The 25374-nt window shown below is 49.9% G+C and overlaps 1 protein-coding gene across 1 annotated transcript in view; it reads left to right on the top strand.

Annotated features, from left to right (window-relative positions):
* Positions 1-25374, top strand: part of MPPED1 (metallophosphoesterase domain containing 1) — a 117657-nt gene that overhangs the window by 16435 nt on the left and 75848 nt on the right. The window contains exon 2 of the mRNA XM_011984007.1: positions 1403-1584. Coding sequence (XP_011839397.1) covers positions 1403-1584 — 182 coding nt within the window. The remainder of the gene's footprint in view (positions 1-1402; positions 1585-25374) is intronic.

Consider the following 25374-nt stretch of genomic DNA (forward strand, 5'->3'; position numbering starts at 1 on the left):
CCCGCCGCGGCATCATGGTGGGGAGAGGCTGGCTCGGCGCCTGCGGCTGCGGCTGCGGCGGATGGAGCGCGCTAGTGCGCCCTGCAAATTAGCATGCTGAACCCACGTCTCTCGTAAGGTGTTAATTAAATTTCTTCGAAGTATATTGTCTGAAAAAAAAAGGATAATTAGAAAGATGTCTTTAAAAGTATTTATGTAACTGATATGGCACCGCTTTTGGTTTGCCGCATAATTAGATTTAAACACAACTCCTCAAGCGGCATACTCATTTGGAGAGAGCTGCTTGTTGAAATGTCATTGCGTTGTTTTTAAGAGTTTTGAGCCTGGTAAAACCATTCAACTGGGGAGGCAACGTGTAGTGGAGACAGCCCTGGATGGGGAGCTGCGGTCTTAGCCCACGGGGAGCCGGGAGCCGGGGTCTTAGCCCACGTCCACATTTCTGCACTGGGGTGCCTAGGACCGCTTGCTCAGCCTGGCTGGATCTTGGCATCCTCGTCTGTCAAACGAGAGGGCCACGATGGGCTCCTGAGGCACAAGAATCTACATTTATGCCGCTTTTTAAAATGTTATTTTTGCTTAGTGAAGTAGCTTCGTTTTACAGATGTGCAGACCGAGGCTGTGCAAAGCCTGGTCTTCTGACTCAGGAGTGTTTTCTGACACAGCCCTGGAAGGCCCTTGGTCTAGAAATGATCACACTGTCTTGTAGTTTTGAAAAATGGACACCTTGCCTTTAGGCTCTTTATTTCTCCTGAAACTCCCCCTGCCATGCGGCTCTCCTGCGATGGCCGACGCGCCCTGTACAGCCGGGCAGTCCTCCTCATCGCCCACTTGTAGGCTTTATTCCATGCAGTTTCAGTGGGGGCCATAGTGCCCCCAGGGGGTAAAATCTGGTGCTTGGGGAGTCAAAAAAAGTCTTGCTCTTCTGTCTAAAGCGGATGTGGACAGGAGGTACCTAAACACACGTAGGGCATCTCAGTGGTGCTAAAGCTTCATGGGAGGGAGGTGAGTAGGGGAAATAAAAGACATCTTGAAGTCTTCTCTGGGGGTAATCATGAACAAAAGGTTGGTAGCTGTGCAGCACCTCAGTTCGGAGGGCAGATGCTCGCTGTACCCGCTTCCCACTCCCTTTAAACCCTCACTACAGCCCCCACAACCTGATGTTTCCATGTTACAGACAGGGAAACTGAGGCTCGGGGGCCAAACATGCTTTGCCTGGCTAAAGATGAGGGAAGTCAGCATTCAGGCCGTGGTGGGCCCCTGGGAAGGTTGGCCAGTCCCTGGTCTGGTGGATCTGAACAGGATTGACGGGGCTGTGAACTGTGGTGGAGGAGGCTGCAGACGCACCACCCACAGGCTCATGGCTCCACGGCCTCCTGACCCGCAGTCTCATCTCTCCCCACAGGGTGGACCCGGTGCCTCACGATGCCCCCAAGCCTCCGGGCTACACCCGCTTCGTCTGCGTCTCTGACACCCACTCCAGGACGGACCCCATCCAGATGCCCTACGGCGACGTGCTGATCCACGCTGGGGACTTCACCGAGCTGGGGCTCCCGAGCGAGGTGAAGAAGTTCAACGAGTGGCTGGGTAGGTCCCTCCTGCCCCAGGTGGGCGGCTGTGCTGAGCAGGAAGGGGGCTCCCGCCGTCTCCCGAGGCTGCCTCCCTGCCTTTCCCTCCTGCTCTGCCTGGCCCGCTCCTTGGCCTGTGCCTGCCTGGTCATCCTCCCTGACCTCTCAGACCAGGTGCCCCTTTCTCCCATCCACCTTGGACCTCCCCTCCTCCAGCATCTGTCTTGGTTGTGACTTTCCATTTATTTGTGGGAATTGTTTTTTGGCCTGGAAGACCCCCTCCAAAAGGGACTTTGCTTATGTCTTTGTCCATTTGAGTGTCCAGGCCCCGGTGCCTGGCAAAGGTAGGGCCTCAATAAATAATTGATGAATGAGGCCGGGTGCAGTGACTTATGCCTGTAATCCCAGCATTTTGGAAGGCCAAGGCTGGTGGATCACCTGAGATCAGGAGTTCGAGACCAGCCTGGCCAACATGGTGAAACCTCATCTCCACTAAAAGTACAAAAATTAGCCGGGTGTAGTGGCGGGCATCTGTAATCCCAGCTACATGGGCGGCTGAGGCAGGAGAATCACTTGAACCTGGGAGGCGGAGGTTGCAGTGAGCTGAGATCACTCCACTGCACTCCAGCTTGGGCAACAGAGTGAGACTCTGTCTCAAAAGAAAAGAAATTGATGAATGAATGAATGAATGGCTGAGTGGGTGAATGAATGAATGAATGGCATGGAGAATGGTGGTGCCAGGGTAGGTGCTCAGCTGGTTGGTCCTAGCTCAGCCACCCACTGCCATGGAAATGGTTTCTCCAGGGGCCAGATGTGGGCAGCTGCTGGTCTCAGCAGCAGAGCCCTTTCCCACACACTGCACCATGACGGGTGATGATGTATAAGCACATCCCCTGGGTTTTGTCTTTGTGCTTTTTTTCCAAAATAAGAAAAAAACCTGGGGGACCCCCTGGGAAAACTCGCTTGCCTTGGAATCCAGAGAAACCTCACAGTGAGGCGTCTCTGTCCCCACCCGGGGAAGACAGATGGACGGCCCCTGTGCAGCCCAGCACCCAGGCCTGCTGCCGTGGAGGCGTGGGTGCAGGGCCGCTCACCTTTCTGCGCAGCCCCACGTAGCTGCCAGACGGTCTCTTCCGCCTCCTCAGGGGCGTCCCGCTGTGCAGTTGGCTGGGACTGCGCGAGCAGAGGGCCAGGAGCGAGGCAGGGCAGCCGCGGCGAGCCAGGGGCCCGACTCTGCCAGGCGAAACAAATATTTACAAGCAAGGCCTTCCCTTCTGTTTGGCAGGCAGAGGCCTTTAAATATTGATTTTTCAAACGGGAAATTCTAATCAAAGGCCCTGTTTGGGCTGCAGGAAGTGCAGGCTGGGGGAGAGGGCTCCTGCAGGCCTGCTCTGGGATTCTCACCTTGCCCACACTGGTTCCAGGTCTGGGCTGACTCTCAGGAGGGGCCCCTTCCCCGAAGGAGGCTGCTTGTCCCATCTGCTGTGGGTTTCAAAAGACAGGAGGTTGCACTTGGTGGAGTCAAGAGGCCGTTTCCAAGGCAGAGAGGCTGGAGTTGCTGTGGGCCAAGTCCCCACTGTGTGCCAGGCACAGGGTGGCAGTCTCTTACCACCTCTGCCTTGTTGAATTTGGGAACGGCTATTTGAGGTGGCTACCATTTGCGTCCCTATTCGACAGAGGAGAATGGAGGTTCTGAAGGGTGAGGACTGTCTCTCACACACAGCCTGGCCTTCCAGGTGCACACCCCATCATGGGTGGAAAGTGTGAACTCATAACTTGTAAAGGGGTCTTCCTTTTACAAAAGGTTCTTTCCCTCGGGCCTTGCCCCTTTGCTGCCTGGAAGCGTTTGCAGATGTCAGGGCGGTCACTCAGGGAGGAATGGGCTTCAGACTGAGGAAGGAGGAGCGTTTGCATGCGAGCGACGGCATGAATAGAAGCCCATTTGCAGCTGGTATTTTGGGCACTCACCCACTGCACAAAGCAAGACCCCTCGGTTGGCCGGTGCTTCAGGTCCCCAGAGTTTGCTGATTATGGCTGAGAGAGGGACTGTGTGCCTATGTGGTGCATTTGGACAGGGGCATTTTTCTATAAAGCTCAAGTTTACTGAACGTTTAGTAGGTGCTGGGTGCTGTTCTATACCCTTCGCATGTATTAGTAACTCATTCAATCTTCCTGACAATGAGGCAGGAACTATTATCCTTCCCATTTTACAGAGGAGAAAACCAAGGCCCAGAGAAGCGAAGTCACTCACCCAAAGTCACACAGCTTGTAAATGGCAGAACTGGGCAGTTGGACCCCAGTGCTGAACTCTTGGTGTAGCTCTGTGTTGCCTCTCCTTCTTGAGGTGAAGCCTCCCTAATTGGAAGTAAGGGTATGGACGATGCTGTTTGGAGTCTGGATCTGCTTTCTGCTTGGGTGACCGCAGCAGCCACGTGGCCCCTCTGGGCCTCATTTTGAATGGGGGCGGTCAGGCTCGCCTGCCTCGCATCCCTCCAAGGGTTGTTTTGAGGCCATGTTGGAATGGAGGAAAGAATCACTTTGTAAACTGTAAAGTGCTGTGTACCCGTTATGATTGCCCCCATGAACTGGCATCTCCAGATCTGGGCTTCCCTGGGTAGGGGTGGGGTGTTAGGAGGAAGACATTGGACCTGAACCATGAGGTGGAGTTGGCAGGGAAGACGGTGGAACAACACGTGTGTTACAGCGTGTGGAGTTCCCGCGAGATATGCACGTGTGGTCTCAGCTAGCAACAGCCCTCCCAACAACAGACACAGAGAAAAAGAGACTGGAAGGAAACATGCCGTCATCCTATTGCTGAGTCTCACTGAGAGCCCATGAGGTGCCAGGTGTGTCACAAGCCCTGGGGTAACAGTAGGCCAAGAGCACGCAGAGCCCCACTCAGCCTGATGAGGGGGGACTGTGGCTCCGTACATATGAGGGCGGCACGGGAGCTGTTCATTAGAGAGAGCTACGGGGTCTGTCGGGGACCCACCTGGGGGGGCGTGTGGTGGTGGCCATTCAGCTGGGTGGGCACGGAAGGCCTCCCTGAGGAGGGGATGTTGGGCCAGGCCTGAGGGTGAGAATGAGGCAGCCTCGTGCAGCTCTGGGCAGGACCCGTTCCAGGCAGAGGACGTGGAGGCTGCAGGGGGCCCTGAGGTGGGAGCAGAGAGCACTGGGAGCATTGAGAAGTGGGAGAGGCAGGGCAGCGGGGCAGGCACTGGTCCACACAGGCCTCCTGGGTCAGGGACAGGAGTGAGGGGCTGATCCTAAGGGCAGGGGGAGCTTTGGGAAGGTTTAGGCCATGATGGATTGTAGAACCAGAGTGTGCCCGGAGAGGGCTAAAGCTCCAGAATGTTCCAGAATCGATGTCTGGGTCATGGGATTTTACCTTCTTTTTTACGGTTGTCTGTCTCTCTCTCTCTGTCTGATTTTCTGTGGGGGAGGGGTGTGTTTTTCTGGTAATTTCAAACAAAGGCAACGCTCCTGGGCGACTGGTGCCAAGTGTGTCCCAGGAGGGGGTGGGACAGCACTGGATCTTGGGTCAATCCTGGCGTCATCCAGCCACTCCAGGGTCTCCATGAGCCCCTTCCCCAGCCAGCCGGGTGGGAGACCTTTGCACACCCACCTCATCACCTTGCCCCCGTCGCCCACCCGCTGGCTCAGCCCCTTCTCCTGGATGAGAAAGTTAGATTTGAAATTCACAACCTGCTCCTTCCCTGTTCAGTGATCTCATGGAAAGCATTTAAAATCATATTCTGAGAGCCGCCCCCAGACAAACAGGAGGAGATTTAAAAAATTAATAAAGACCCACCATGTAAGACAAGACAAGGCACCTAACCGGGCTCTGTGTGGCTAAATTCCTGCGGACTCTAACTTGCTGTGAGGTGCGTTGCTCTTGGCTCGGCTGTGACTGGTGTCCTTGTGTTGCCTGTTTGTAGGCTTCTGTCTGGGTCTGAGTTGGTTGGAGGGGGCCGGGTTGGGATGAAAAAGTCCCTCTGAACAGTCCCTCTTTCCCCTTGGCCATTAATATCCCAAATGTATTCATGAATTAGAAGCGGTAGCTTGATTTGTAAATGTCAAGTAAGCAGCTAAAAAATTGATAAGGACAGCTTCTCCAGCTATAAAGAGTGAACGCAGAAGGAAAACTTGCTGAAAATGGCAAAGAATGTGCAGGTGGCTCCTTGCTCCTCACCAGCCTCAGGGAGCTCACAGCTGGACGGATCAGTCCGCGGTGCCAGTGCAGGGAGGTGGGGCGGCTGTCTTCACCCCTGTTTCCTCCTCTTCTTTGCTGTGTGACCTCAGTCCAGTCTCTCAACCTCTCTGTGCCTCACCTGTAGAACGGGGAGAATTGTTTTCCTGCCGTAGGGCTGTGGGGGAGGGTTGATGAATAATATTCCCATGCAGCGCTTCGCCCAGTCCGGTCACCACGGGAGCCCTGTCATTGTGAAATGGCTCTCATGGTGAACAACTTGCCGCTCCGTCATCCTTGCCCCACACAAAACAGACTCCTTGACTTCAACACCAGCAGCACCTTTTCCCTGCAGCCACACCGGGCGGCTGGACTCCTCACTCATAGAACAAGCTCCCCTCCCTGGTCCTGGGCCCGTGCTCCACTCACCCCTCCAGAGCTGCCCGTTGTGAAGCCTCCCCCACCCCGCTGGGCAGAGCTGTTCCCTCCTCCTCTGTACGCCCAGAGCTCCCGGTCTGGGCTCTGGCAGTGGCTCTCACCTTGTGGCAGGGGGAGTGTCTCCCACCTTCACCGGCAGCCCCTGGAGGGGAGGGTCAAGGCTTCATGCCCAGCGCCAGCCAGGGGAGCCCTGCACAGAGAGGAGTGTGCAGCCATGAGAGGCATGCTGGCCTCGCAGACACAGCCCTGTCTGTGGGCTGGCCATGGTGACCCCAGCAGGGCAGGGCGCGCCTGAATGCCGCCGGGTGGGCCACCAGTAAATGGGGGCTTCAAGGAGGGCAGCACTGTGACACAGACCAGTGTGAGCCATCGCTGTTGGCATACAGGACTTGGGAAGCGATCTGGGAAGACTCAGGGAGCACAGGTTGAGTTGGGGTCTCAAGGACGAGGCTAGAAGCTGGGGCCACAGGGGCTCTGGACCTGATGAAATGTGCTTGCATGCAGGTCCCCCGGAGGCCAGGGTGTTGAGGGCAGGAGGGGAGGCTGAGCACCCAGAAGCACCCTCCTCCCGGGATGCTCTGCAGAGGCAGCCACTGACCCCAGGGCCCTGGCACTGCCCACATCTTTCCCAAGGCAAGAATGCCAGGTCCCAATTCTGCTGCCGTCTCTGAGTGACAGCCCTGCCTGCAAGAACTGTCAGTTCCTGAGCTGGGATTTGCAAGATGCCAGAAAGTTCCCTCTCTGTGACTGGCAGGTACCAGGCTGGCCTCCCCACCCCCAGTCACAGGAAGCCTGCAGCCTCCACAGCCCTCACTGCACCCCTAGCCCCCACAGCCTGGGGACCCTGCGCCACCCTCGGGAGTGACTGCCAGAGGCCACAGATGGCTTTGCACTGGTCAGCCTCTCCTCCCGTCAGCTCTGCGGTGCCTGATGCGGGACGAAGGTTCCTTTAGCGTGGGTTCTGCCACAGCTTCCATGTGGCCTCCCTCTCCAGGGCCCTTTCCAATCTCCTCCTTTTGTTCCTCATTCTCCTCCTGCCTGCCAAAGGGGGCTCCTCCTAGGGTCCATCCTTAGGCCTCTCAACCACCTTCTTTCCAAATGTTAACCATTCAGACTCCCCAGTTCTCGCTCCACCCAGACTTGCAGAATGCCTCCATCTCTCTCGTCCAGCCACTGCATTGTCTAGTCTTCTTACAAAACACCTCCTCCTGGGTGTCTGCCAGGGTTTCAGACCAGTTCTATCCCAAACTGAACTCCCAAACCTCTCACCCATCCCCTTAGGCTATGTAGTAAGATGAAGCACTTCACTGTGGCGTTTGGTACCCTCCCAGCCAGGGCTCCTGTGTCCTGTCTCCTTTCCCTTGGAGGCTGACGTCTGCAGTCATCTACTGTGATTCTGACACTGCTATCGTCTGTCCTGCCCACTGTCCCCTCTGCCCACTGTGCCATCTGCTGAGCTGCTGTGGGTGCTCTGTGTGCCATCCTGCTGGCCCCCTTCCTCCTGCAACTTCTATCAGCCTCTCCAGGGCTGAGACCATGCCCTGGTCAGCACAGGTCCTCAGAGCCCAGCCCAGCCTGGCACTGAGGTGCCCAGGGGTGTTTGTGGAAAAAGTGTGGTCTGTAAAGCACATGATAGGCCCGTTAATTAAGTAGCACTACCCTTAGCAGACTCAGGCAGGGGAGGAAGATGAGGCCTGGTAATGGAGTGTTTAGAAGTTATAATTAACTTTGTACTGGCGCCGAACATAACACGATATATGAGACAATATAAAAGGGGTCCAAGGATTTAGTGAAATAGAACTAGGTCTTTTGCAAGTAAACCCTTAATTAAAATCCGTGAGGGAGGAAGGGAGAGAAAGGGAAATGGAGAATTCACGTCAAGACCGTTTCTTTGGTTCTTGCCTCATTTGCCACTGTGTGGAAGGCCTGAGGCTGCAGGGGGTTTGCGTGGAAATGGGCCACACACAATCGTTTTGCCTCTTTGTGATTTAATCCCAGGGCGCCGGCCCGGCGGAATGGGCACCTTCTGTGTTCAAGGCTCCAAGTGGAGGTCGGGGGCTTCGGAAAGGAGCAGGTGGGACCTCACCCTCCCGTTGCAGGAGCAGGAGGCAGCTCACAGGCACAGGAATTAGGATCATGTGTGGGAAACAAGTACTTTCTGGTGCAAGCTGGTGGTTGACCCCCCTCCACACCCCCCCCAAAATTGGTCTGTTCCTTCCAGTCTACTCTCTGGCCTCCTCTCTTCTTCTTGAAGAGGGGACCGACCTTGGATGCGGATGGGGGAGGTCCCCAGCTCAGAGTTCATGGCTGTCTGTCCCCTGCAGCTTGTGTGAGTCCCTGCTCTTGTCTCATTTCTTTATTTTTTCCCTGCCTTCTTCCCACCTCCCCACCCAATGAACAGCATGCACAAGCTCCCTCCTTCTCTCCCGTGCTCCTTCCTGCCGGGCTGCACCTCGCTCTTCCGCCCTTTCCTGACTTGAGCACTGCAAGATCCTGCCGCGTGGCCGCCCCTTCTGACTGCTGCAGAGTGTGCTGGGCGGGCACCCCCCATCATAGCTCAGGACCTGGAGCTGGTACCCGGCGCCCGCCCCTGTGCGGGGCTGCTCCTGCCTCCGGGAGGTGGAGCCGTCCTGCTCTATGCGTGGAGGGTGCAGTCGGGTGGGACTGGAGTCTTCCTGGGAATGGGGTGCCAAGGGCCATCAGGCCTTATGCTGGCTCTGTCGGGACTTGCAGCCTCTCCCCCGGGCAGGGCACCAGGCACTGGAGGTCAGGGACGTGGGGCCACTTCTGGCTCTGTCCTCCTCAGCCAGCTGGCCTCTCTTCTCCCTCATGGAGTGTCCACCTCAATCAGATGAGAGCGTTTGTGCACCCTGTGTGAACGTAGCCCCTCCTGGCACTTAGGGCCCTGCCAGTTCACGTACCTCCCAGCATCAGAGCCCCCAGCGTGGGTTAGTAGAGCTCCTGCCTCTCCCATGGGGCTGTGACTGCTGGGGGCCAGGGCAGGGGTCTACACACATCTCAATCAACACAGCGTGAGGGCCTCCTGTGTTCACTGCTTTGGTGCCGGAGATTCAGTGATGGACGGCACAGAAGTGCCCCTGCCCGCGTGGCCTGAGGGTGAATGAAGTCATAGGTGGTACACAGCAAGCGGAGTGAAGAGAATTGATCAATGCGCGGGGTAGGCTGGTGGTGACTGGGGTGGGAAACTCCTTGACATCAGATGGTTGGGGAAGATCCCCCTGGGAGAGTTGTGCACTGAGAAGGACCCAGCTGTGAATTCATGCTGCACGATGGAGGCCTGTGGGCCTGATCCTGGTGATCCTGGGCCGCTGACCAGCTGGGGCAAGGGCATGAATTTTATTCTAGAGGCCACTGGGGTTCTTAGACAGGGGAGGACAAGGTCTGATTCGGGGTTCTGAAGGACCCTTCTGGGTGGAGCCTGACTGTGGCAGGCAGGAGAGGACACCAGGGCACCAGGGGAGGTTGGCGCAGGTGTCAGTGAGAGGCCAGGGTAGCTCAGACTGGACCTGGAGGTGGCCCAGGAAGAGTGCAGTACGGGCTTGGCTCTGGTTTGGAAGTGAAATCAACAGGATTTGCTGGTGGGGTATGGAGTTAGGGGTGAGGGAGATGGCTGACCTGGTATCCTTAGGGCCTGGCAGCCTAGCGTGAGGTGGGCATTTAACAAATAGTTGTTAAAGGAATGAGAAAAGAAAAGACAAATTTTGTGATGTGGTCACTTTGATAAAAAACATCCAACCAACTTTTTTTTTTTTTAAAAGAGCTAACAAGAATTCTCTCTGAAAGTGTACAGCAGACTTAAAATGGATTCTGGTACAACGGCCTGATTCAGACATTTCCAGACACACATTGTTATTCTCTCAGACTTGAGATTGAATATTTTAAAAATAATTTTACTTTTAAACTCTGGAGCCTCTTGTCACCTCCGGCACTCTCTGGTGGGAAGCTGGTTGGTGTCCAGGGATTTTGGTGGCGTAGTCACATGGCCAGCGTGATTGATAAACAGAGTGACCACGTGGGGAGACAGATCAATGCTCAGATGAAAAATGGATGGCTTGTGCAGCAGAGGTTTGGTCTTCATTTAAAAAATTAATTTTCTATATTCTTCATCAAAAAAACTCCTTACAAGCCACGCTGTGTGTTAGAGGCTAAAAGGGAGAAAATTAACTTCTAAGAAAGATGAAAAATCTAGAATTCTAAGTTGTAGTCAAGTGATTTTGGCCAGCCATAATTACAGTATTTTCATGTTAATGTATAAACTCTTGAAAGGTGTGCTTAAGTGATAATTATCTATTTACAACAAAATGGCTTTGGAAATAAAATGAGACCCATTGTTTTGTGTGTGTGTGTGTGTGTGTGTGTGTGTGTGTGTGTGTGTATCAAACATGTTATGCAGTGATGCTTTTTCTTTCTTTTTTTTTTTTGAGATGGAGTCTCACCCTGTCACCGAGGCTAAAGTGCAATGGCGCGATCTCAGCTCACTGTAACCTCCCCCTCCCAGGTTCAAGCAATTCTCCTGCTTCAGCCTCCTGAGTAACTGGGATTACAGGTGCCAGCCACCACACCTGACTAAGTTTTGTATTTTTTGTGGAGACGGGGTTTCACCATATTGGCCACGCTGGTCTTGAACTCCTGACCTTAGGTGGTCCACCTGCCTTGCCCTACCAAAGTGCTGGGATTATAGGCATGAGCCACTGTGCCTGGCCCTTTCTTTATTTTTTTTGAAGACCATCTTCCTAAGTATCTCTGCCTTAAAATTAAAAACTTAAAAAAAACATAAGCAAGGTAGAGAGATTCATTTCTCTGAAAGGGCTGGGCTTTCTGAAAGTTCTTGTGTGGCTTTGTTTTGTGTAATTTGTTATTCGTTTAGATTTTTTGTTTGCTTGTTTATATCTCATTTTGTGTCAAAGAGTTGGAGATAGCTTATAAAAATGACAAAAATAGTAAATTGGGTAGAATATTGATGATAAATTAAAAGCCAGAGTTGAAAAAAAGTTAGAGTAGCTCAGACAGAGGGCCTAGAATTCCAGCACCCAGTGCTATGTGGGCTCTAAGTGGGAAACGAGGGTCTGAGCTTCCTGGGGGCCAAAGTGAAGAAGGTAATTTGACTAATGGCCCTAATTATTGGGATATGTGCCAGCTCCTCTGATTGGTCCTCTGTAGCGTATTTGGCATCCATCTCATTCCACTGGGAGTAGCTTGAAGGCCTATTCCTGTGTCCTCCTTATTTTTGTGTGGAAAGACCTTGGTAAAGGCTTTTGTATTTGGATAATAACAACAAATATTTATTTAGTTTCTTGGTATATAAAACATGCCCATTTCTGTCATTCATTTTGTGCTTTCTATCCCCCCCACCTCTGCTTTCTTTTGGATTGATTGAAGTTTCTTTTTTTCGCCTCTACTGGTTTGGAAATTCTATATTCTTTTTTGATTTGTTTAGTAGTTACTCATAAATTTTTAATGTGTATATCAGACTTAACACAGCCTAAAATTAATCAACATCTCCATTCTTCCCTGAGGAACTCGGGGACAGTCCTACCCTGCCCCCTCTTGCTGCCATCTTATCTATGTCTTGGCTGTCTGGTGTTTACTTTTTTTTTTTTTTTTTTGCTGATGGGACCTCACTCTGTTGCCCAGTGTAGAGTGTGGTGGCACAATCATTGCTCACTGAAGCCTCGACCTCCTGGGCTCAACAAGCCTCCCGTCTTAGTTCCCCACCTCACCCTGAGTAGCTGGGATTACAGGCATGCACCTCCATGCCTGGCTAATTTTCATATTTTTTTTTAGAGATGGGGTTTTACCATTTTGCCCAGGCTGGTCTTGAATTCCTAGGCTCAGATGATCTGCCTACCTCACCCTCCCAAATTGCTGGGACTACAGGCATGAGCCACTGTGCCTAGCCTGGTGTTTACATTTTTTTTGACACGAGGTCCCAGGCTGGAGTGCAGTGGTGTGATCATGGCTCACTGCAGCCTCAACCTCCTGGGATCAGGCGATTCTCCCACCGTAGCCCCCCTAGTAGCTGGGACTACAGGCATGCACCACGACACCCAGCTGATTTTCTATTTTTTGTAGAGGTGGGGTTTTGCCATGTTGCCCAGGCTAGTCTTGAACTCCTGGGCTCAAGCGATCTGCCTGCCTTGGCCTCCCAAAGTGCTGGGATTACAGGCATGAGCCACTGCACCCAGCCTGGTGCTTACTTTTAATGCATTTTTAACTCTGCCTCAAACTAGTCATCGTTATTAGTATTTGTTTTCCAGGTTGCACTTGATTATTTACTCAACAGATGTTTCCGAGCACTTTTTCTGCACTGGGCATGATTCTAGGCACTGGGGATGCAGCAGTGAACGAAACTAGTTCCTGCCTTTGTGAGTCGGGGAGAAGACAGGCTGTGGATAAACAGCTGTCATGTGATGTGGGGTGTTCAGGCTGAGGGGACATGAAGGGATGGGGAAGGGTGGGACTCTCTGCTGAGGTGATGTTTGCATGAAGACCTGAATGGAGGCAGCCAGCCGTGCCCATGTCTGGGCAGAGGCAGCAGCTCTGAGTTGGGGGTGTTGATGGCACATGGCAGGATGTGGCTGGAGCTCCACGGAGAGTCTGAGCGAGTCAGTGGAAGCAGCTGAGTCCCAATGGGGGATGGGACCCAGTAGGGAAGCTCCGGGGGCTTCACACAGGAGGTGGCAAGTGAGGCAGCCTGGGCATTTGGGCAGTGCTTGGACACATGAAGTATGGGCACAGGCCTTCCAGCTCAAGCGGTGAGGCTAACCAAGGGCTCAAGGCTGAAGCTGCTACTTGCCTTTGGTTTGCAATCATTCATTCACTTAAACATTTGTGGCGCCCCTGTTTGTTCTACACCCTGTGCCAGACGCCAGAGATACCGTGGGCAGCAAATCAGGCAAGATTTCCACTTGAGAGCCACACGAACAAGAAAATGCCATGATACGATGGAGACAGGACAGGGAGAAGTGGTAGCCTGGGACCAAATTGGACCATCTAGGCTTAACTTGAAGCTCACCTGCTTCCCAGGTGTGAGACGGAGGGCAGGTGACTTTCCCGTGCAATGGAGGGTGGCGGTGCCTTCCTCCCCCCAGCTGATGGTTCTGCGGATGAGAGATGATGTGTGCCAAGCATGCGATCTGGGGCTGTGCCAGGTTCCCTCGTGTGAGTCTTCCTCTTCCTGTGCCGCTTCTCTTCAGCTCATTCAAGGCTGTGGACCCTTTGGGGAGAAATTGCTGGCTGGTTGATCAGAAGTTGGTGGAAGCAAGATTTTCTTACTGACATGCTTCTTCTCTCTTTTCACAAACATGGAGAGAGGTGTTTGGATATGAAACAAGCCTGTGGATTTTTTTAAAATGTCATTTTCATACAGGATTTTATTCCAGAACAGGAATAATGAACAAGCCAGAAAATCCTGGCCAGCACAGAATTAAAATATTCTGTCCCTGCGTGCACATAAACTTCTGAAATGTCTGGAAGTTTCCACTATTTCCCTGTCTATACAACCTACCCCTGCCTGCCTCCTGCACCTGCACTCAGTGTAAACGTTGTCAGAAACCCTGGGACTGGTTCCGTTTGGAGAATATGATCGCCACTTAGAGAGAGTGGAAACCAGCAGGTGCTGTTATTGTTCATATAGAGGGGCGTCTCCCCTCCTGGTTTCTCGTTTATCTTCACAACTGGCCCATCTCACACTTCAGTGCTCAAGAGCAGATTATGCAGGTCTCAGGAGGGCATGACATTCTGCATTTCTAATGAGCTCCCAGGGGATGCCCCTTCTCTGTTCTCCCGAGAACTCTTGGGGAGCACACTTTGATTTTTTTTCTTTTTTTTTTTTTTTTTTGAAACAAGGTCTCACTCTGTTGCCCAGGCCGGAGTGCAGTGGTGCAATCTCGGCTCACTACAACCTCTGTCTCCCGGGTTCAAGCAATTCTCCTGCCTCGGCCTCACAAGTAGCTGGGATTATAGGCACCCGCCACCACGCCTGGCAATTTTTGTATTTTTAGTAGAGACAGGGTTTCACCATATTGGTCAGGCTGGCCTTGAACTCTTGAACTCAAGTAATCTACCTGCCTTGGCCTCCCAAAGTGCTGGGATTACAGTCATAAGCCACCGCGCCCGTCCTGGGGATCACATTTTGAGTAGTAGGGCCCGACACCAGCATTGTCCAACTTCCTGAGAGAGTGGAGAGGCTATATATCTGTGCTGTCCAGTGTGCTAACTGCGAGCCCACACGTGGGTATTGAGCACTCAAAATTCAGTTAGCGTGACTCAGAAACTGACTTTTGTATTTTTGTTTCATTGTAGCTGATTTGAAATTAAAGGTCCACAGGGAGTTCATGGCTACTGCGTTGGACCACACATCTAGATATCCCTGGAGGTGTCTGCTGTTGCTGTCTCCGCTTTGCAGATGCAAAAGCTGAGCTCAGGGAAGAGAAAGCTTGCCTAAGGTCATACAGCAAAGAAAAGTGGAGTCAGGATTCCAACCCAAGGTCTAGGCTCTTTAAAAATCTTTATGGATGGATTGATTGATTGACACAGAGTCTTGCTCTGTTGCCCAGACTAGAGTGCGGTGGCATGATCTCAGCTCACTGCAACCTCCACCTCCAGGGTTCAAGTGATTCTCTTGCCTCAGCTTCTCGAGTAGTTGGGATTACAGGCACCTGCCACCATGCCCAGCTAATTTTTGTATTTTTAGTAGAGACGGGGGTTTCACCATGTTGGCCAAGCTGGTCTCGAACTCCTGACCTCAGATGTTCCACCCACCTCGGGCTCCCAAAGTGTTGGGATTACAGGCGTGAGACACCATACCCAGCCCTAATTTTTTTTATTTGTTTTTAATACCTAAGGAGACCTTTTGTATATGGGAACTACTCTTGCGTATCCGGAAAATCCCCTGCCAGCTCCTGACTCTTTTTTTTTTTTTTAAAGCAAATTCTTTGTTTCCAAGACGGTTTCAATATTTATGGTCAGGAGTAATGCTTTATAGGCTTAGGACTAACTAAAAAAAGTCCTGTGTCAGTTGCTGATGGGATACAGGGATTTTTACATCCTGCGTTTCATATTCGAAATACAGGTTTTGCTGCAAAGCCTCGTATCCAAGTCACATGGGGGCTTAACAGCAATAATGACTTCTGGACAGAACTTTACAGTTTACAGGCACTTTCACGTTGTTTTCTCACTGATCCCTTGCAGCAAACATCTTGGGCCTTGAGTATATTGTCCCCACTTGACAGATGAGGAGACTGAGGCCCAGTGCAGAGAGGTGGTTTCTGGAGGTCATGCAGGTCTCCAGGGCAGGGATCTGGATCGTCGGGTACACTGCCATATCTTCAGCACCACGGACAGTGCTACCCCCCCCCCATAGTAGGCTCTCAGTGTTGTTATTGGCTAAGTCAAGGAATGCACTCATCCCCTTCCCCTACCGCACTGAGTTCCAGATGTGGGCCCTGTGTGTGCCCTGGCAGACTGTGGATATGCTAGACCTCTGCCTGCCTCGATCCCCTGCTCGGCCCCATTCCTGCGCCCTGAAACTCTTCCACCTACCACCCAGCAAGGGAGGGAGTTAGATGCTGAGGGCCACACACATGCGTCGGGGTGACATGGTTGAGAGCTCAGACTCTGAACTGAAACCAGAGCTGGGCCACCTTGCCTCCTCAATGTGTGATCTTGGGCAGGTGACTTAGTCTCCCTGGACCTCAGTTTTATCATTTGGAAAATGGGTCAGTAACGGGATGTTTCTCACAGGGCCTTGGTGAGACCTGAACAAGAGAATGCAGGTGAAGTGCAAGCTTCAGGTGGATGCAGCATAAACTCTTCATTGTTTCCGTCCCTCCTGAGCAAACCGCATTCTAGAAGCAGAAACGCAGTGGAGGCAGCTGGAGGGATGAGGCTGCAGAATGGGTGGGCCCAGCTGGGTGGTGGTGGTTTGTAGAGCCAGGGACACCAGCAAGTACTCTGAGGAGGAGGCATGCAGGGCGTAAGCCCCCTGACCCTTGTCCTCAGTGGGACCAGCTCCGTTCTGGTCAGGTGTCAGTGACCTCCCTCCCACTCAGTGTTCTCAGTGGCTTTTGGAGCCTCCCCCATTGCAGGGCTTATCTGGGTTTCAGAGGGAGCCATGATGTGGTCATGTCCATGGACCTGGCCTAGCTTAGTTCCTAAATGAGACAGGGACCAGGGGAAAGGAATGGCTAGACCCCCTCTCAGCCCTGCCTGGCCACGTGCCTGCTGGGCAGCCCTGAGAAGGTCGTTACTCCCCTGTGCCTCAGTGTCTTCACCTAAAAAATGGGGCCACACACTTGCTTTGGAGGGCTGCCGTGAGGATTGAATAAGGCATTGCAGCTGGGATTCTGCTTAGGCTTGTGGGTCCTGAGAGACCCCTCGAGTTTGGATCCTGGCTCTGCTCTTCCCAGCCATATGGCCTTGGGCATGTCCTGTCTGCTCTCTGAGCCTCAGTTTTCTCATCTATCAAAGGGAGCTGATATTGAGAGAGTTCAGTGAGGCAGTGGGTGATCTGGGCTCATCATAGGGCCTGGCGTGGGGTAAATGCATAACACACGCAGCTGTTGCTGTGATGGTGATTTTGTGAACACATTAAATCTAAAGTGCCTGGCACAGAGTAGACGAATCAGCTGATGAGACTCTTTTCTTTCTTTCTTTCTTTCTTTCTTTTTTTTTTTTTTGAGACAGAGTTTCATTCTTGTTGCCCAGGCTGGAGTGCAATGGTGCCATCTCGGCTCACCATAACCTCTGCCTCCTGGGCTCAGGCGATTCTCCTGCTTCAGCCTCTCAAGTAGCTGGGATTACAGGCATGTGCCACCATGCCCAGCTAATTTTGTATTTTTAGTAGAGATGGGGTTTCTCCATGTTGGTCAGGCTGGTCTCGAACTCCCAACCTCAGGTGATCCACTACCCTTGGCCTCAAAGTGCTGGGATTATAGGCGTGAGCCACTGTGTTAGACTTTTTTTTTCTTTTTTTTTCTTTTTTGGAGTCTTGCTGGAGTACAGTGGTGCCGTCTCGGTTCACTGCAACCTCAGCCTCCCAGGTTCAAGCAGTACTCCTGCCTCAGCCTCCCGAGTAACTAGGACTACCGGCGTGTGCCACCATGCCCAGCTAATTTTTGTATTTTTAGTAGAGACTGGGTTTCACCATGTTGGCCAGGACGGTCTCAATCTCTTGACCTCGTGATCCACCCACCTCAGCCTCCCAAAGTGCTGCAATTACAGGCATGAGCCACGCACCCGGCCGGTGGTAGCTTTAATTACTACTATTAATATCATCCAAAGAGGACTTCCACTTTTTAAAATCGTGCATTTAAAAGTTAGAATTTAGTTCTTTGAAATTTGTTTTTAAAAGAAAAGCGGATTTTTAAAAGTGTATAGGTTTGTTTCTTTGATCTCTCTTAAGAAGAAGGATTTCACACCTTTCGGAGTGTGCACGATGCAAATGAAGATCCGAGAGCTCGCGGAAGGCCGTTTGGAGCTAATTCTGGGCTGGTTTGACAGCCACGACACTGAAGGGGAAGCATGGAGCTGACAAAGCGAGGCTTTCTTTGGTAACATCCCAACCTCTCAAAATAGTCACTTTCCAAACTAACATTTGTCATGTTGGTGTTTGAAAGAAGTTTTTTGTTCATTGATTCAACCATGCACCGCACCCCCTTAAAACTCTGCAGAGGTTCCCTCCTGTGTCCTGGGTGAGTCCAGGCACTGCTCCTGTGGTCAAGGCTTCTGGGAGGGACCCCAGGGTCCCTACTAGGCCTGGCTCCACCGCTCCCCTTTGTCTGTCTGAGGCTTTGGGGCAGTTGTCATATTGTTGGATGTTTTCCCGCCTCCGTGCCTTTCTCGTGTGGGCTGCTCCTGCCGGAGTGCCGATTCCGTCGTCTGCCGAGGCAGCTGCTGTCCACTGTGGATACCTGTTTCTGTGATCACCTCCCCATATTTTTCTTTTTTTCTTTCTTTCTTTTTTTTGAAACGGAGTGTTTCTCTGTCGCTCAGGCTGGAGTGCAGTGGTACAATCTCGGCTCACTGTGACCTCTGCCTCCCAGGTTCAAGCGATTCTCCTGCCTCAGCCTCCCTGGTAGCCGGGATTAGAGGCGTGTGCCACCACGCTTGGCTAATTTTTGTATTTTTAGTAGAGGTGGGGTTTCACCATATTGGCCAGGCTGGTCTTGGACTCCTGACATTAGGTGATCCACCTGCCTTAGCCTCCCAAAGTGCTGGGATTACGGACGTGAACCAGTGCACCCAGCTAATCACTCCCTTTTATCAACTTTGTGGAAACTCTCATACTCCTGGCCAGGGAAAGGAAACAGCACTGCTGCCTGTGGTTCTGTAGAACTCAATACCCTCCCCACCGCTGCTCCCCAGCTGCGTGTGCGTGTCTCCCTCCATAACCCTCGGCCACAGAGGAAGCGATTAGAGGGGGCCGACCAAAACTTACTAGGGCCAAGAAAGAGAACTGGGGAATGGGGAAATGAATAAACAGAGGGGGAGCAAGATGATTTTATTTTAGTGTATCCTAACATTCAAAATGTTTATTTAGCCTTAAAACACTTGGCTTTATGAATAAGTATTTTATTATTTTTTTTTTGAGACAGAGTCTTGTTTTGTCTCCCAGGCTGGAGTGCAGTGGCGTGATCACAGCTCGCTGCAGCCTCACCTTCCTGGGCTTCAGCAACCCCCCCCACCTCAGCTTCCCAAGTAGCTGGGAGCACAGGCACATTCCATCGCACTTGGCTCATTTTTTTTATTTTTTGTGGAGACGAGGTTTCCCTGTGTTTCCCAGGCTGGTCTCAAACTTCTGGGCTCAAGCAATCCTCCTTTTTCAACCTCCCCAAGTGCCAGGATTAAGGGTGTGAGCCACCACACCCAGCCATAAATACTTTAAAATTTAAAAAATAGAAACTTTTAGTCTTACTCATTTTTTTTTTTTTTTTTGAGACGTAGGCTCGCTCTGTTGCCCAGGCTGGAGTGCAGTGGCACAGTCTCGGCTCACTGCAAGCTCCGCCTCCCGGGTTCAAGTGATTCTCCTGCCTTAGCCTCCCGAGTAGCTGGGACTACAGGCGCCCGCCACCATGCCCAACTAATGTTTTATTTTATTTATTTATTTATTTTTGTATTTTTAGTGGAGATAGGGTTTCACCATGTTAGCCAGGGTGGTCTCGATCTCCTGACCTTGTGATCCACCCATCTTGGCCTCCCAAAGTGCTGGGATTACAGGCGTGAGCCACCATGCCTGGCCCAGGATTCTAAGATTTGAAAAGCTGCATTGCTAGAACTCTCAGAGCTCCAAGAGCCTACAGTTCTGCCTGCTGACGCTTCTACTTGTCTAGGATCCAGGCTCCCCAGATTATTTATTTAAATTGTGGTGAAATATACATGATATTGATCATTTTAGCCTTTTAAAAGTGTATAGTTCAGTGGCATTAAGACCATTCACATTGTTGTACAAACATCACTGCCTTGCCTCTCTAGAACATTTTTTGTCTTCCCAAATGGAATGATCCATTAAACAACTTCTTCCTCACTCCTCTCCCCAGCCCCCGGCATCCACCATTCTACTTTCTTTTTTTAAATTTAAATATTTATTTATTTCTTTATTGAGACAGAGTCTCACACTGTTAGCCAGGCTGGAGTGCAGTGGCACAATCTAGGCTCACTGCAACCTCCGCCTCTCAGGTTCAAGCAATTCTCCTGCCTCAGCCTCCCAAGTAGCTGGGATTACAGGCACCCACCACCATACCTGGCTAATTTTTGTATTTTTAATAGAGAGGGGGTTTCACCATGTTGGCCAGGCTAGTCTCGAACTCCTGACCTCAGGTGATCTGCCCTCCTTGGCCTCCCAAAGTACTGGGATTACAGGCGTGAACCACCGCTCCCAGCCTATTTTCTTCTTTTTAGAGACAGGGTCTCACTCTGTTGCCAAGGCTGGAGTGCAGTGGTGTTCTTGGCTCGCTGCAGCCTTGATCTCATGGGCTCAGGCAATCCTCCCACCTCAGCCTCCTGAGTAGCTGGGACTGTAGGTGTTTGCCACCACATCCAGCTTATTTTTTGAATTTTTGTAGAGACAAGGTCTCACTATGTTTCCCAGGCTGGTCTTGAACTCCTGGCTTCGAGGGATCCTCCCGCCTTGGCCTCCCAAAGTTCTTTTCTTAAAGGAACCACCAGTATTATTAAGGAATAGGGCTCCATCATGGTTCACTGTAGCCTCAACTTTCCAGGCTCAGGTGATCTTCCCACCTCAGCCTCCTGAGCAGCTGGGACTACCGGTGCACACTATCACACCTAGCTAATTTTTGTATTTTTAGTAGAGATGGGGTTTTGCCACATTGCTTAGGCTGGTCTCAAACTCCTGACCTCAGGTGATCCACTTGCCTCAGCTTCCCAAAGTGCTGGGATTGAGACATGTATTTCTGTTCTTTCGCATCTTATGGAACGTTTGTATTCAGATTCTTCAAGTGCATTTTCTGCATTGATACTGTGTTAGTTTGATAGGGCTTCCCTGACCGAGTACCGGAGACTGGGAGGCTCAAACAATAGAAACCTGTTGTCTCCCAGTTCCAGAATCTGAGGTTGAGATGTTGGCAGGTTGGTTTCTTTTGAGGCCTCTCTCCTTGACTTGCAGATGGCTGTCTTCTCACTGTGTCCTCATATGGGCTTCTCTGCCTGTCTGTGCCTTCATGATGTCCTTTTTTTTTGTTTGTTTGTTTTTGTTTTTGTTTTTTTTTTTTGAGATGAAGTCTTACTCTGTCACCCAGGCTGGAGCACAGTAATGTGATCTCGGCCCACAGCAACCTCTGTCCTGGGGTTCAAGCGATTCTTCTGCCTCAGCCTCCAGAGTAGCTGGGATTACAGGTGCCCGCTACCATGCCCAGCTATTTGTAGTTTTAGTAGAGATGGGGTTTCACCATGTTAGCCAGGCTGGTCTCCAACTCCTGACCTCAGGTGGTCCACCCATCTTGGTCTCCCAAAGTGCTGGGATTACAGGCATGAGCCACTGCACCGGGCCAATGTCCTCTTGTTATAGGGACACCAGTCACTGAATTAGAGCCCACTCATATGACCTCATTTTACCTGAATTACCTCACTAAGGGTCCTGTCTCCAAATGCCATCCCATTCTGAGGTACTTGGGATTAAGACTTCAATATGTTCATTTTGCAGAGGGGGACACAATTTTTAGCCTATAACAGGTGAAACTGCCATCACTAGAGCTATTTTCTGTTTCCGACATATTTTTCAGAGCATTTTCCAATCTGTTGCAGGAAGCTCTAGAAACCCATTCATAATCTCAGCAACAGAACTTCTCAGTGTAATTGCTCCATGTTGAATGATCAGCTATCAACATTACTGTTGATTCTTTGAAGATAATGTGTGCTTTCCTCCGCCGCAATTGCTTGAAAGTTTCTTGTCTTTGGTTTCCGGCACTTTGACTGTTATAGGCTGCAGTAACAAGTTATCACAAGCTTCTTGGTTTAAGATAACAGAAATGGGCCGGGTGCGGTGGCTCACGCCTGTAATCCTAGCACTTTGGGAGGCCGAGGTGGGTGGATCACGAGGTCAGGAGATCAAGACCATCCTGGTTAATACGGTGAAACTCCATCTCTACTAAAAATACAAAAAAATTAGCCAGGCATGGTGGCGGGCACCTATAGTCCCAGCTACTCGGGAGGCTGAGGCAGGAGAATGGCGTGAACCCGGGAGGTGGAGCTTGCAGTGAGCCGAGATTGTGCCACTGCACTCTAGCCTGGGCGACAGAGTGAGCTCCATCTCCAAAAAAAAAAAAAAAAAACAAACCAGAAAGGTAAGGTATCCTTTCACTGCTCTGGGGGTCAGAAATCTGACATTCAGGTGTCAGCAGGGCTGTGTTCCTTCTGGAGGCTCTGGAGAGGGAGAGGAAGCAGGGAATCCTTCCTTGCCTCTTGTAGCTTGTGGTGGCTGTTGGCAATCTTTGGCTTCCTTGACTTGTGGCCACAGGATCATGTTTATCTGTGAAATAGAGACAGTTTTATTTCTTCCCTTCCATTCTGGATGCTTTTTTTTCTTTTTCATGCTTCATTGTCCCGGCTAGAACCTCAAGCATAATGCTGAATAGACATGGTAAGAGTGAACCTCCTTGTTTTCTGACCGATCTTAGGAGGAAGACTTTCAGTCCTTCACTATTAAGTATGATGTTAGCTGTGGGATTTGCAATATGTATGTATTTATTTGTTTATTTAGAGACAGAGTCTCATTATATTGCCTAGGCTGGCCTTGAAAGCTTGGGCTTAGGTGATTCGGCCTCAGCCTCCCAAACAGCTAGGGCTGCAGGTGTGCATCACCATGCCTAGCTCACTGAGGAACCTTCAGAGATGTTCCTTGTCAGGTTGAGAAGGTCCCTTCTCTTCCCAGTTTGTTGCATGTTTTTTGTTTTGTTTAGAGACAGTGTCTTGCCCTGTCGCCCAGGCTGGAGTGCAAGGGTACAATTTTGGCTCACTGCAACCTCTGCCTCCCAGGTTCAAGCGATTCTCGTGACTCAACCTCCCAAGCAGCTGAGATTACAGATGTGCAGCACCATGCCTGGCTGATTTTTGTATTTTTAGTAGAGACAGAGTTTTCGCCATGTTGGCCAGGCTGGTCTTAAACTCCTGGCCTCAAATGATCCATCTACCTCAGCCTCCCAAAGTGCTGGGATTATAGGTGTGAGCCACTGCACCCAGCCAAGAGTGTGTGTGTGTGTGTGTGTGTCTAAATCATGGAAGGGTGTTTTATTTTGTCAAATGCTTTTCTGTGTCTGTTGAGATGATCATATGTTTTCCCCCTTATTACGGTATATTACATTAATTGTTGTTGTATGTTGAACCAACCTTACATTCCTGAGTTCAATCCCGTTTGGTGATGGTGTATAATCCCTTTTTATATGGTGTCTAATCCTTTGTTATTGCTTGATTTGACTTGCTAGTATTTTTTTGAGGATTTTGCGCCTATATCCAGAAGGAATCTAGGTCTGTGGTTTTCTTTTCTTGTGATAGCTTTGTCTGGTTTTGATATTAAAGCCTCCTAGACTGAGCTGGAAAGTGTTTTCTCCTCGTTTGCTTTTTGGAAGAGTTTGTCAAGGACTGGTGTTAATTCTTGAAATGTTTGATACAAATCACCAGTGAAGCCATCTGTTGCTGGGCTTTTTATCATTATAAAATATTCTTCCTTTCCTCTAGTAACAATTTTTGTCTTCAAATCTATTTTTTTCTGATGCTGGTATAGCGACTACAGCTCTCTTTTGGCGTCTGGATACTGTTTGTATATCTTTTCCATTCTTTTACTTTCAACCCACTTGTTTCTTTGGATCTGAAGTGTGTCTTTTATAAACAACATATAATTGGATTTTTAAAAAATTAAAATTTTAATCTCTGCCTTCTTTTGACTGGAGTGTTTAAGCATGTTATATTTAATATAACTACTGACAAAGTAGGGTTTATATCTGCCATTTTGCTTTTTGTTCTCTATATATCTTCTATATTTTTTGTCCATCTTTTCTTCTATTATTGCCTTCTTTTGTGTTAAATAGATGTTTTCTAGTTTACTATTTTAATTTCATTTCTTTTACTATATTGAAAAATTTTGTTAGTTGTTGCCCTGGGGATTATAATTAATTTTTTTTTACCTTATAACAATCTCGTTTTGATTAATAGCAACCTAATTTCATAAATATACAAAAACTGTGCTCTAATGTAGAATTCCATGCCTTCCCCCTCCTTGATGCTATTATTGTCATACAAATTACATTTTTGTGCATTATAAGCTCATTAACACAGTTTTATAACTACAGTCATGTGCTGTGTGTAATGTTTCTGTCAGTGACAGACCGTATATACTACAGTGGTCCCATAAGATTACAACACTGTAATTTTACTTACTTTTCTATGTTTAGATACACTAATACTTACCACTGTGTTACGATTGCCTGAAGTATTCAGTATAATAACGTGCTGTACAGGTTTGTAGCCTGTGAGTGATGGGCTGTACCATATAGCTTTGGTATGTAGTAGGCTGTATGATCTAGGTTTGCATAAGTACACTCTATGCTGTTTGTACAATATCAAAATCACCTAACAGTGCATTTCTCAGAATACCTGTCTGTCATTAACAGTCCATGACTGTATTCCTTAGTGTAGTTGTCTTTTAAACTGGATAGGAGAACAAAAGAGTTACAAACAGAAATACAATTGTACTCTTTCTTTCTTTCTTTTTTTTTTTTTTGAGACAGAGTCTCACTCTGTCTTGACTCACTGCAACCTCTGACTCCCTGGTTCAAGTGATTCTCCTGCCTCAGCCTCCCGAATAGCTGGGATTACAGGCATGTGCCACCACACCCAGCTAATTTTTATATTTTTAGTAGAGATGGGGGTTCACCATGTTGGCCAGGCTGGTCTCAATCTCCTGACCTCGTGATCTGCCTGCCTCAGCCTCCCAAAGTGCTGGAATTACAGGCTTGAGCCACCGTGCCTGGCCTGTAACTGTCTTTTACATTTACCTGTGTAGTTACCTTTACCAGTGCGATTTCTTCATATGGATTTGAATTGCCGTCTGGTGCCCTTTCATTTCAGTCTGAAAGAGTCCATTCAGTATTTTTTGTAGAGAGTGTCTGCTAGTGACAGATTCAGTTTGTTTTTGTTTATCTGGGAATGACTTAATTTCTCCATTTTTAAAGGATAGTTTTGTTGGATGTAGAATTGCTGGTTGACAGTTCTTCCCAGCATTTGTGTATCCCACTGCCTTCTGGTTATCATGGTTCCTGATGAGAAGTCAGCTGTTATTGAGGATTATTTGTGTGTGATGAGTGATTGTCTGCTTTCTGACAGTTTGATTATGATGTGTTTCGGTGTGGACCTCTTTGAGTTTATCATGTTTGCAGTTACTTGAACTTCTTGGATGTGTAGATTAATGTTTTTCATCACGTTTGGGTAGGTTTTGCTATTGTTTCTTTTTTCTTTTTCTTTTCTTTTCTTTTCTTTTTCTTTTCTTTTTTTTTTTTTGAGACAGAGTCTCAATCTGTCACCAGTGGCACAATCTTGGCTCATAGCAACCTCTGCCTCCCAGGTTCAAGCAATTCTTGTGCCTCAGCCTCCCAAGTAGCTGGGACTACAGGTGCACAGTGCACACCATGACGCCCAGCTAATTTTTGTGTT

Source organism: Mandrillus leucophaeus, unplaced genomic scaffold, assembly GCF_000951045.1.
Source record: "Mandrillus leucophaeus isolate KB7577 unplaced genomic scaffold, Mleu.le_1.0 Scaffold26, whole genome shotgun sequence".
NCBI lineage: Eukaryota > Metazoa > Chordata > Mammalia > Primates > Cercopithecidae > Mandrillus > Mandrillus leucophaeus.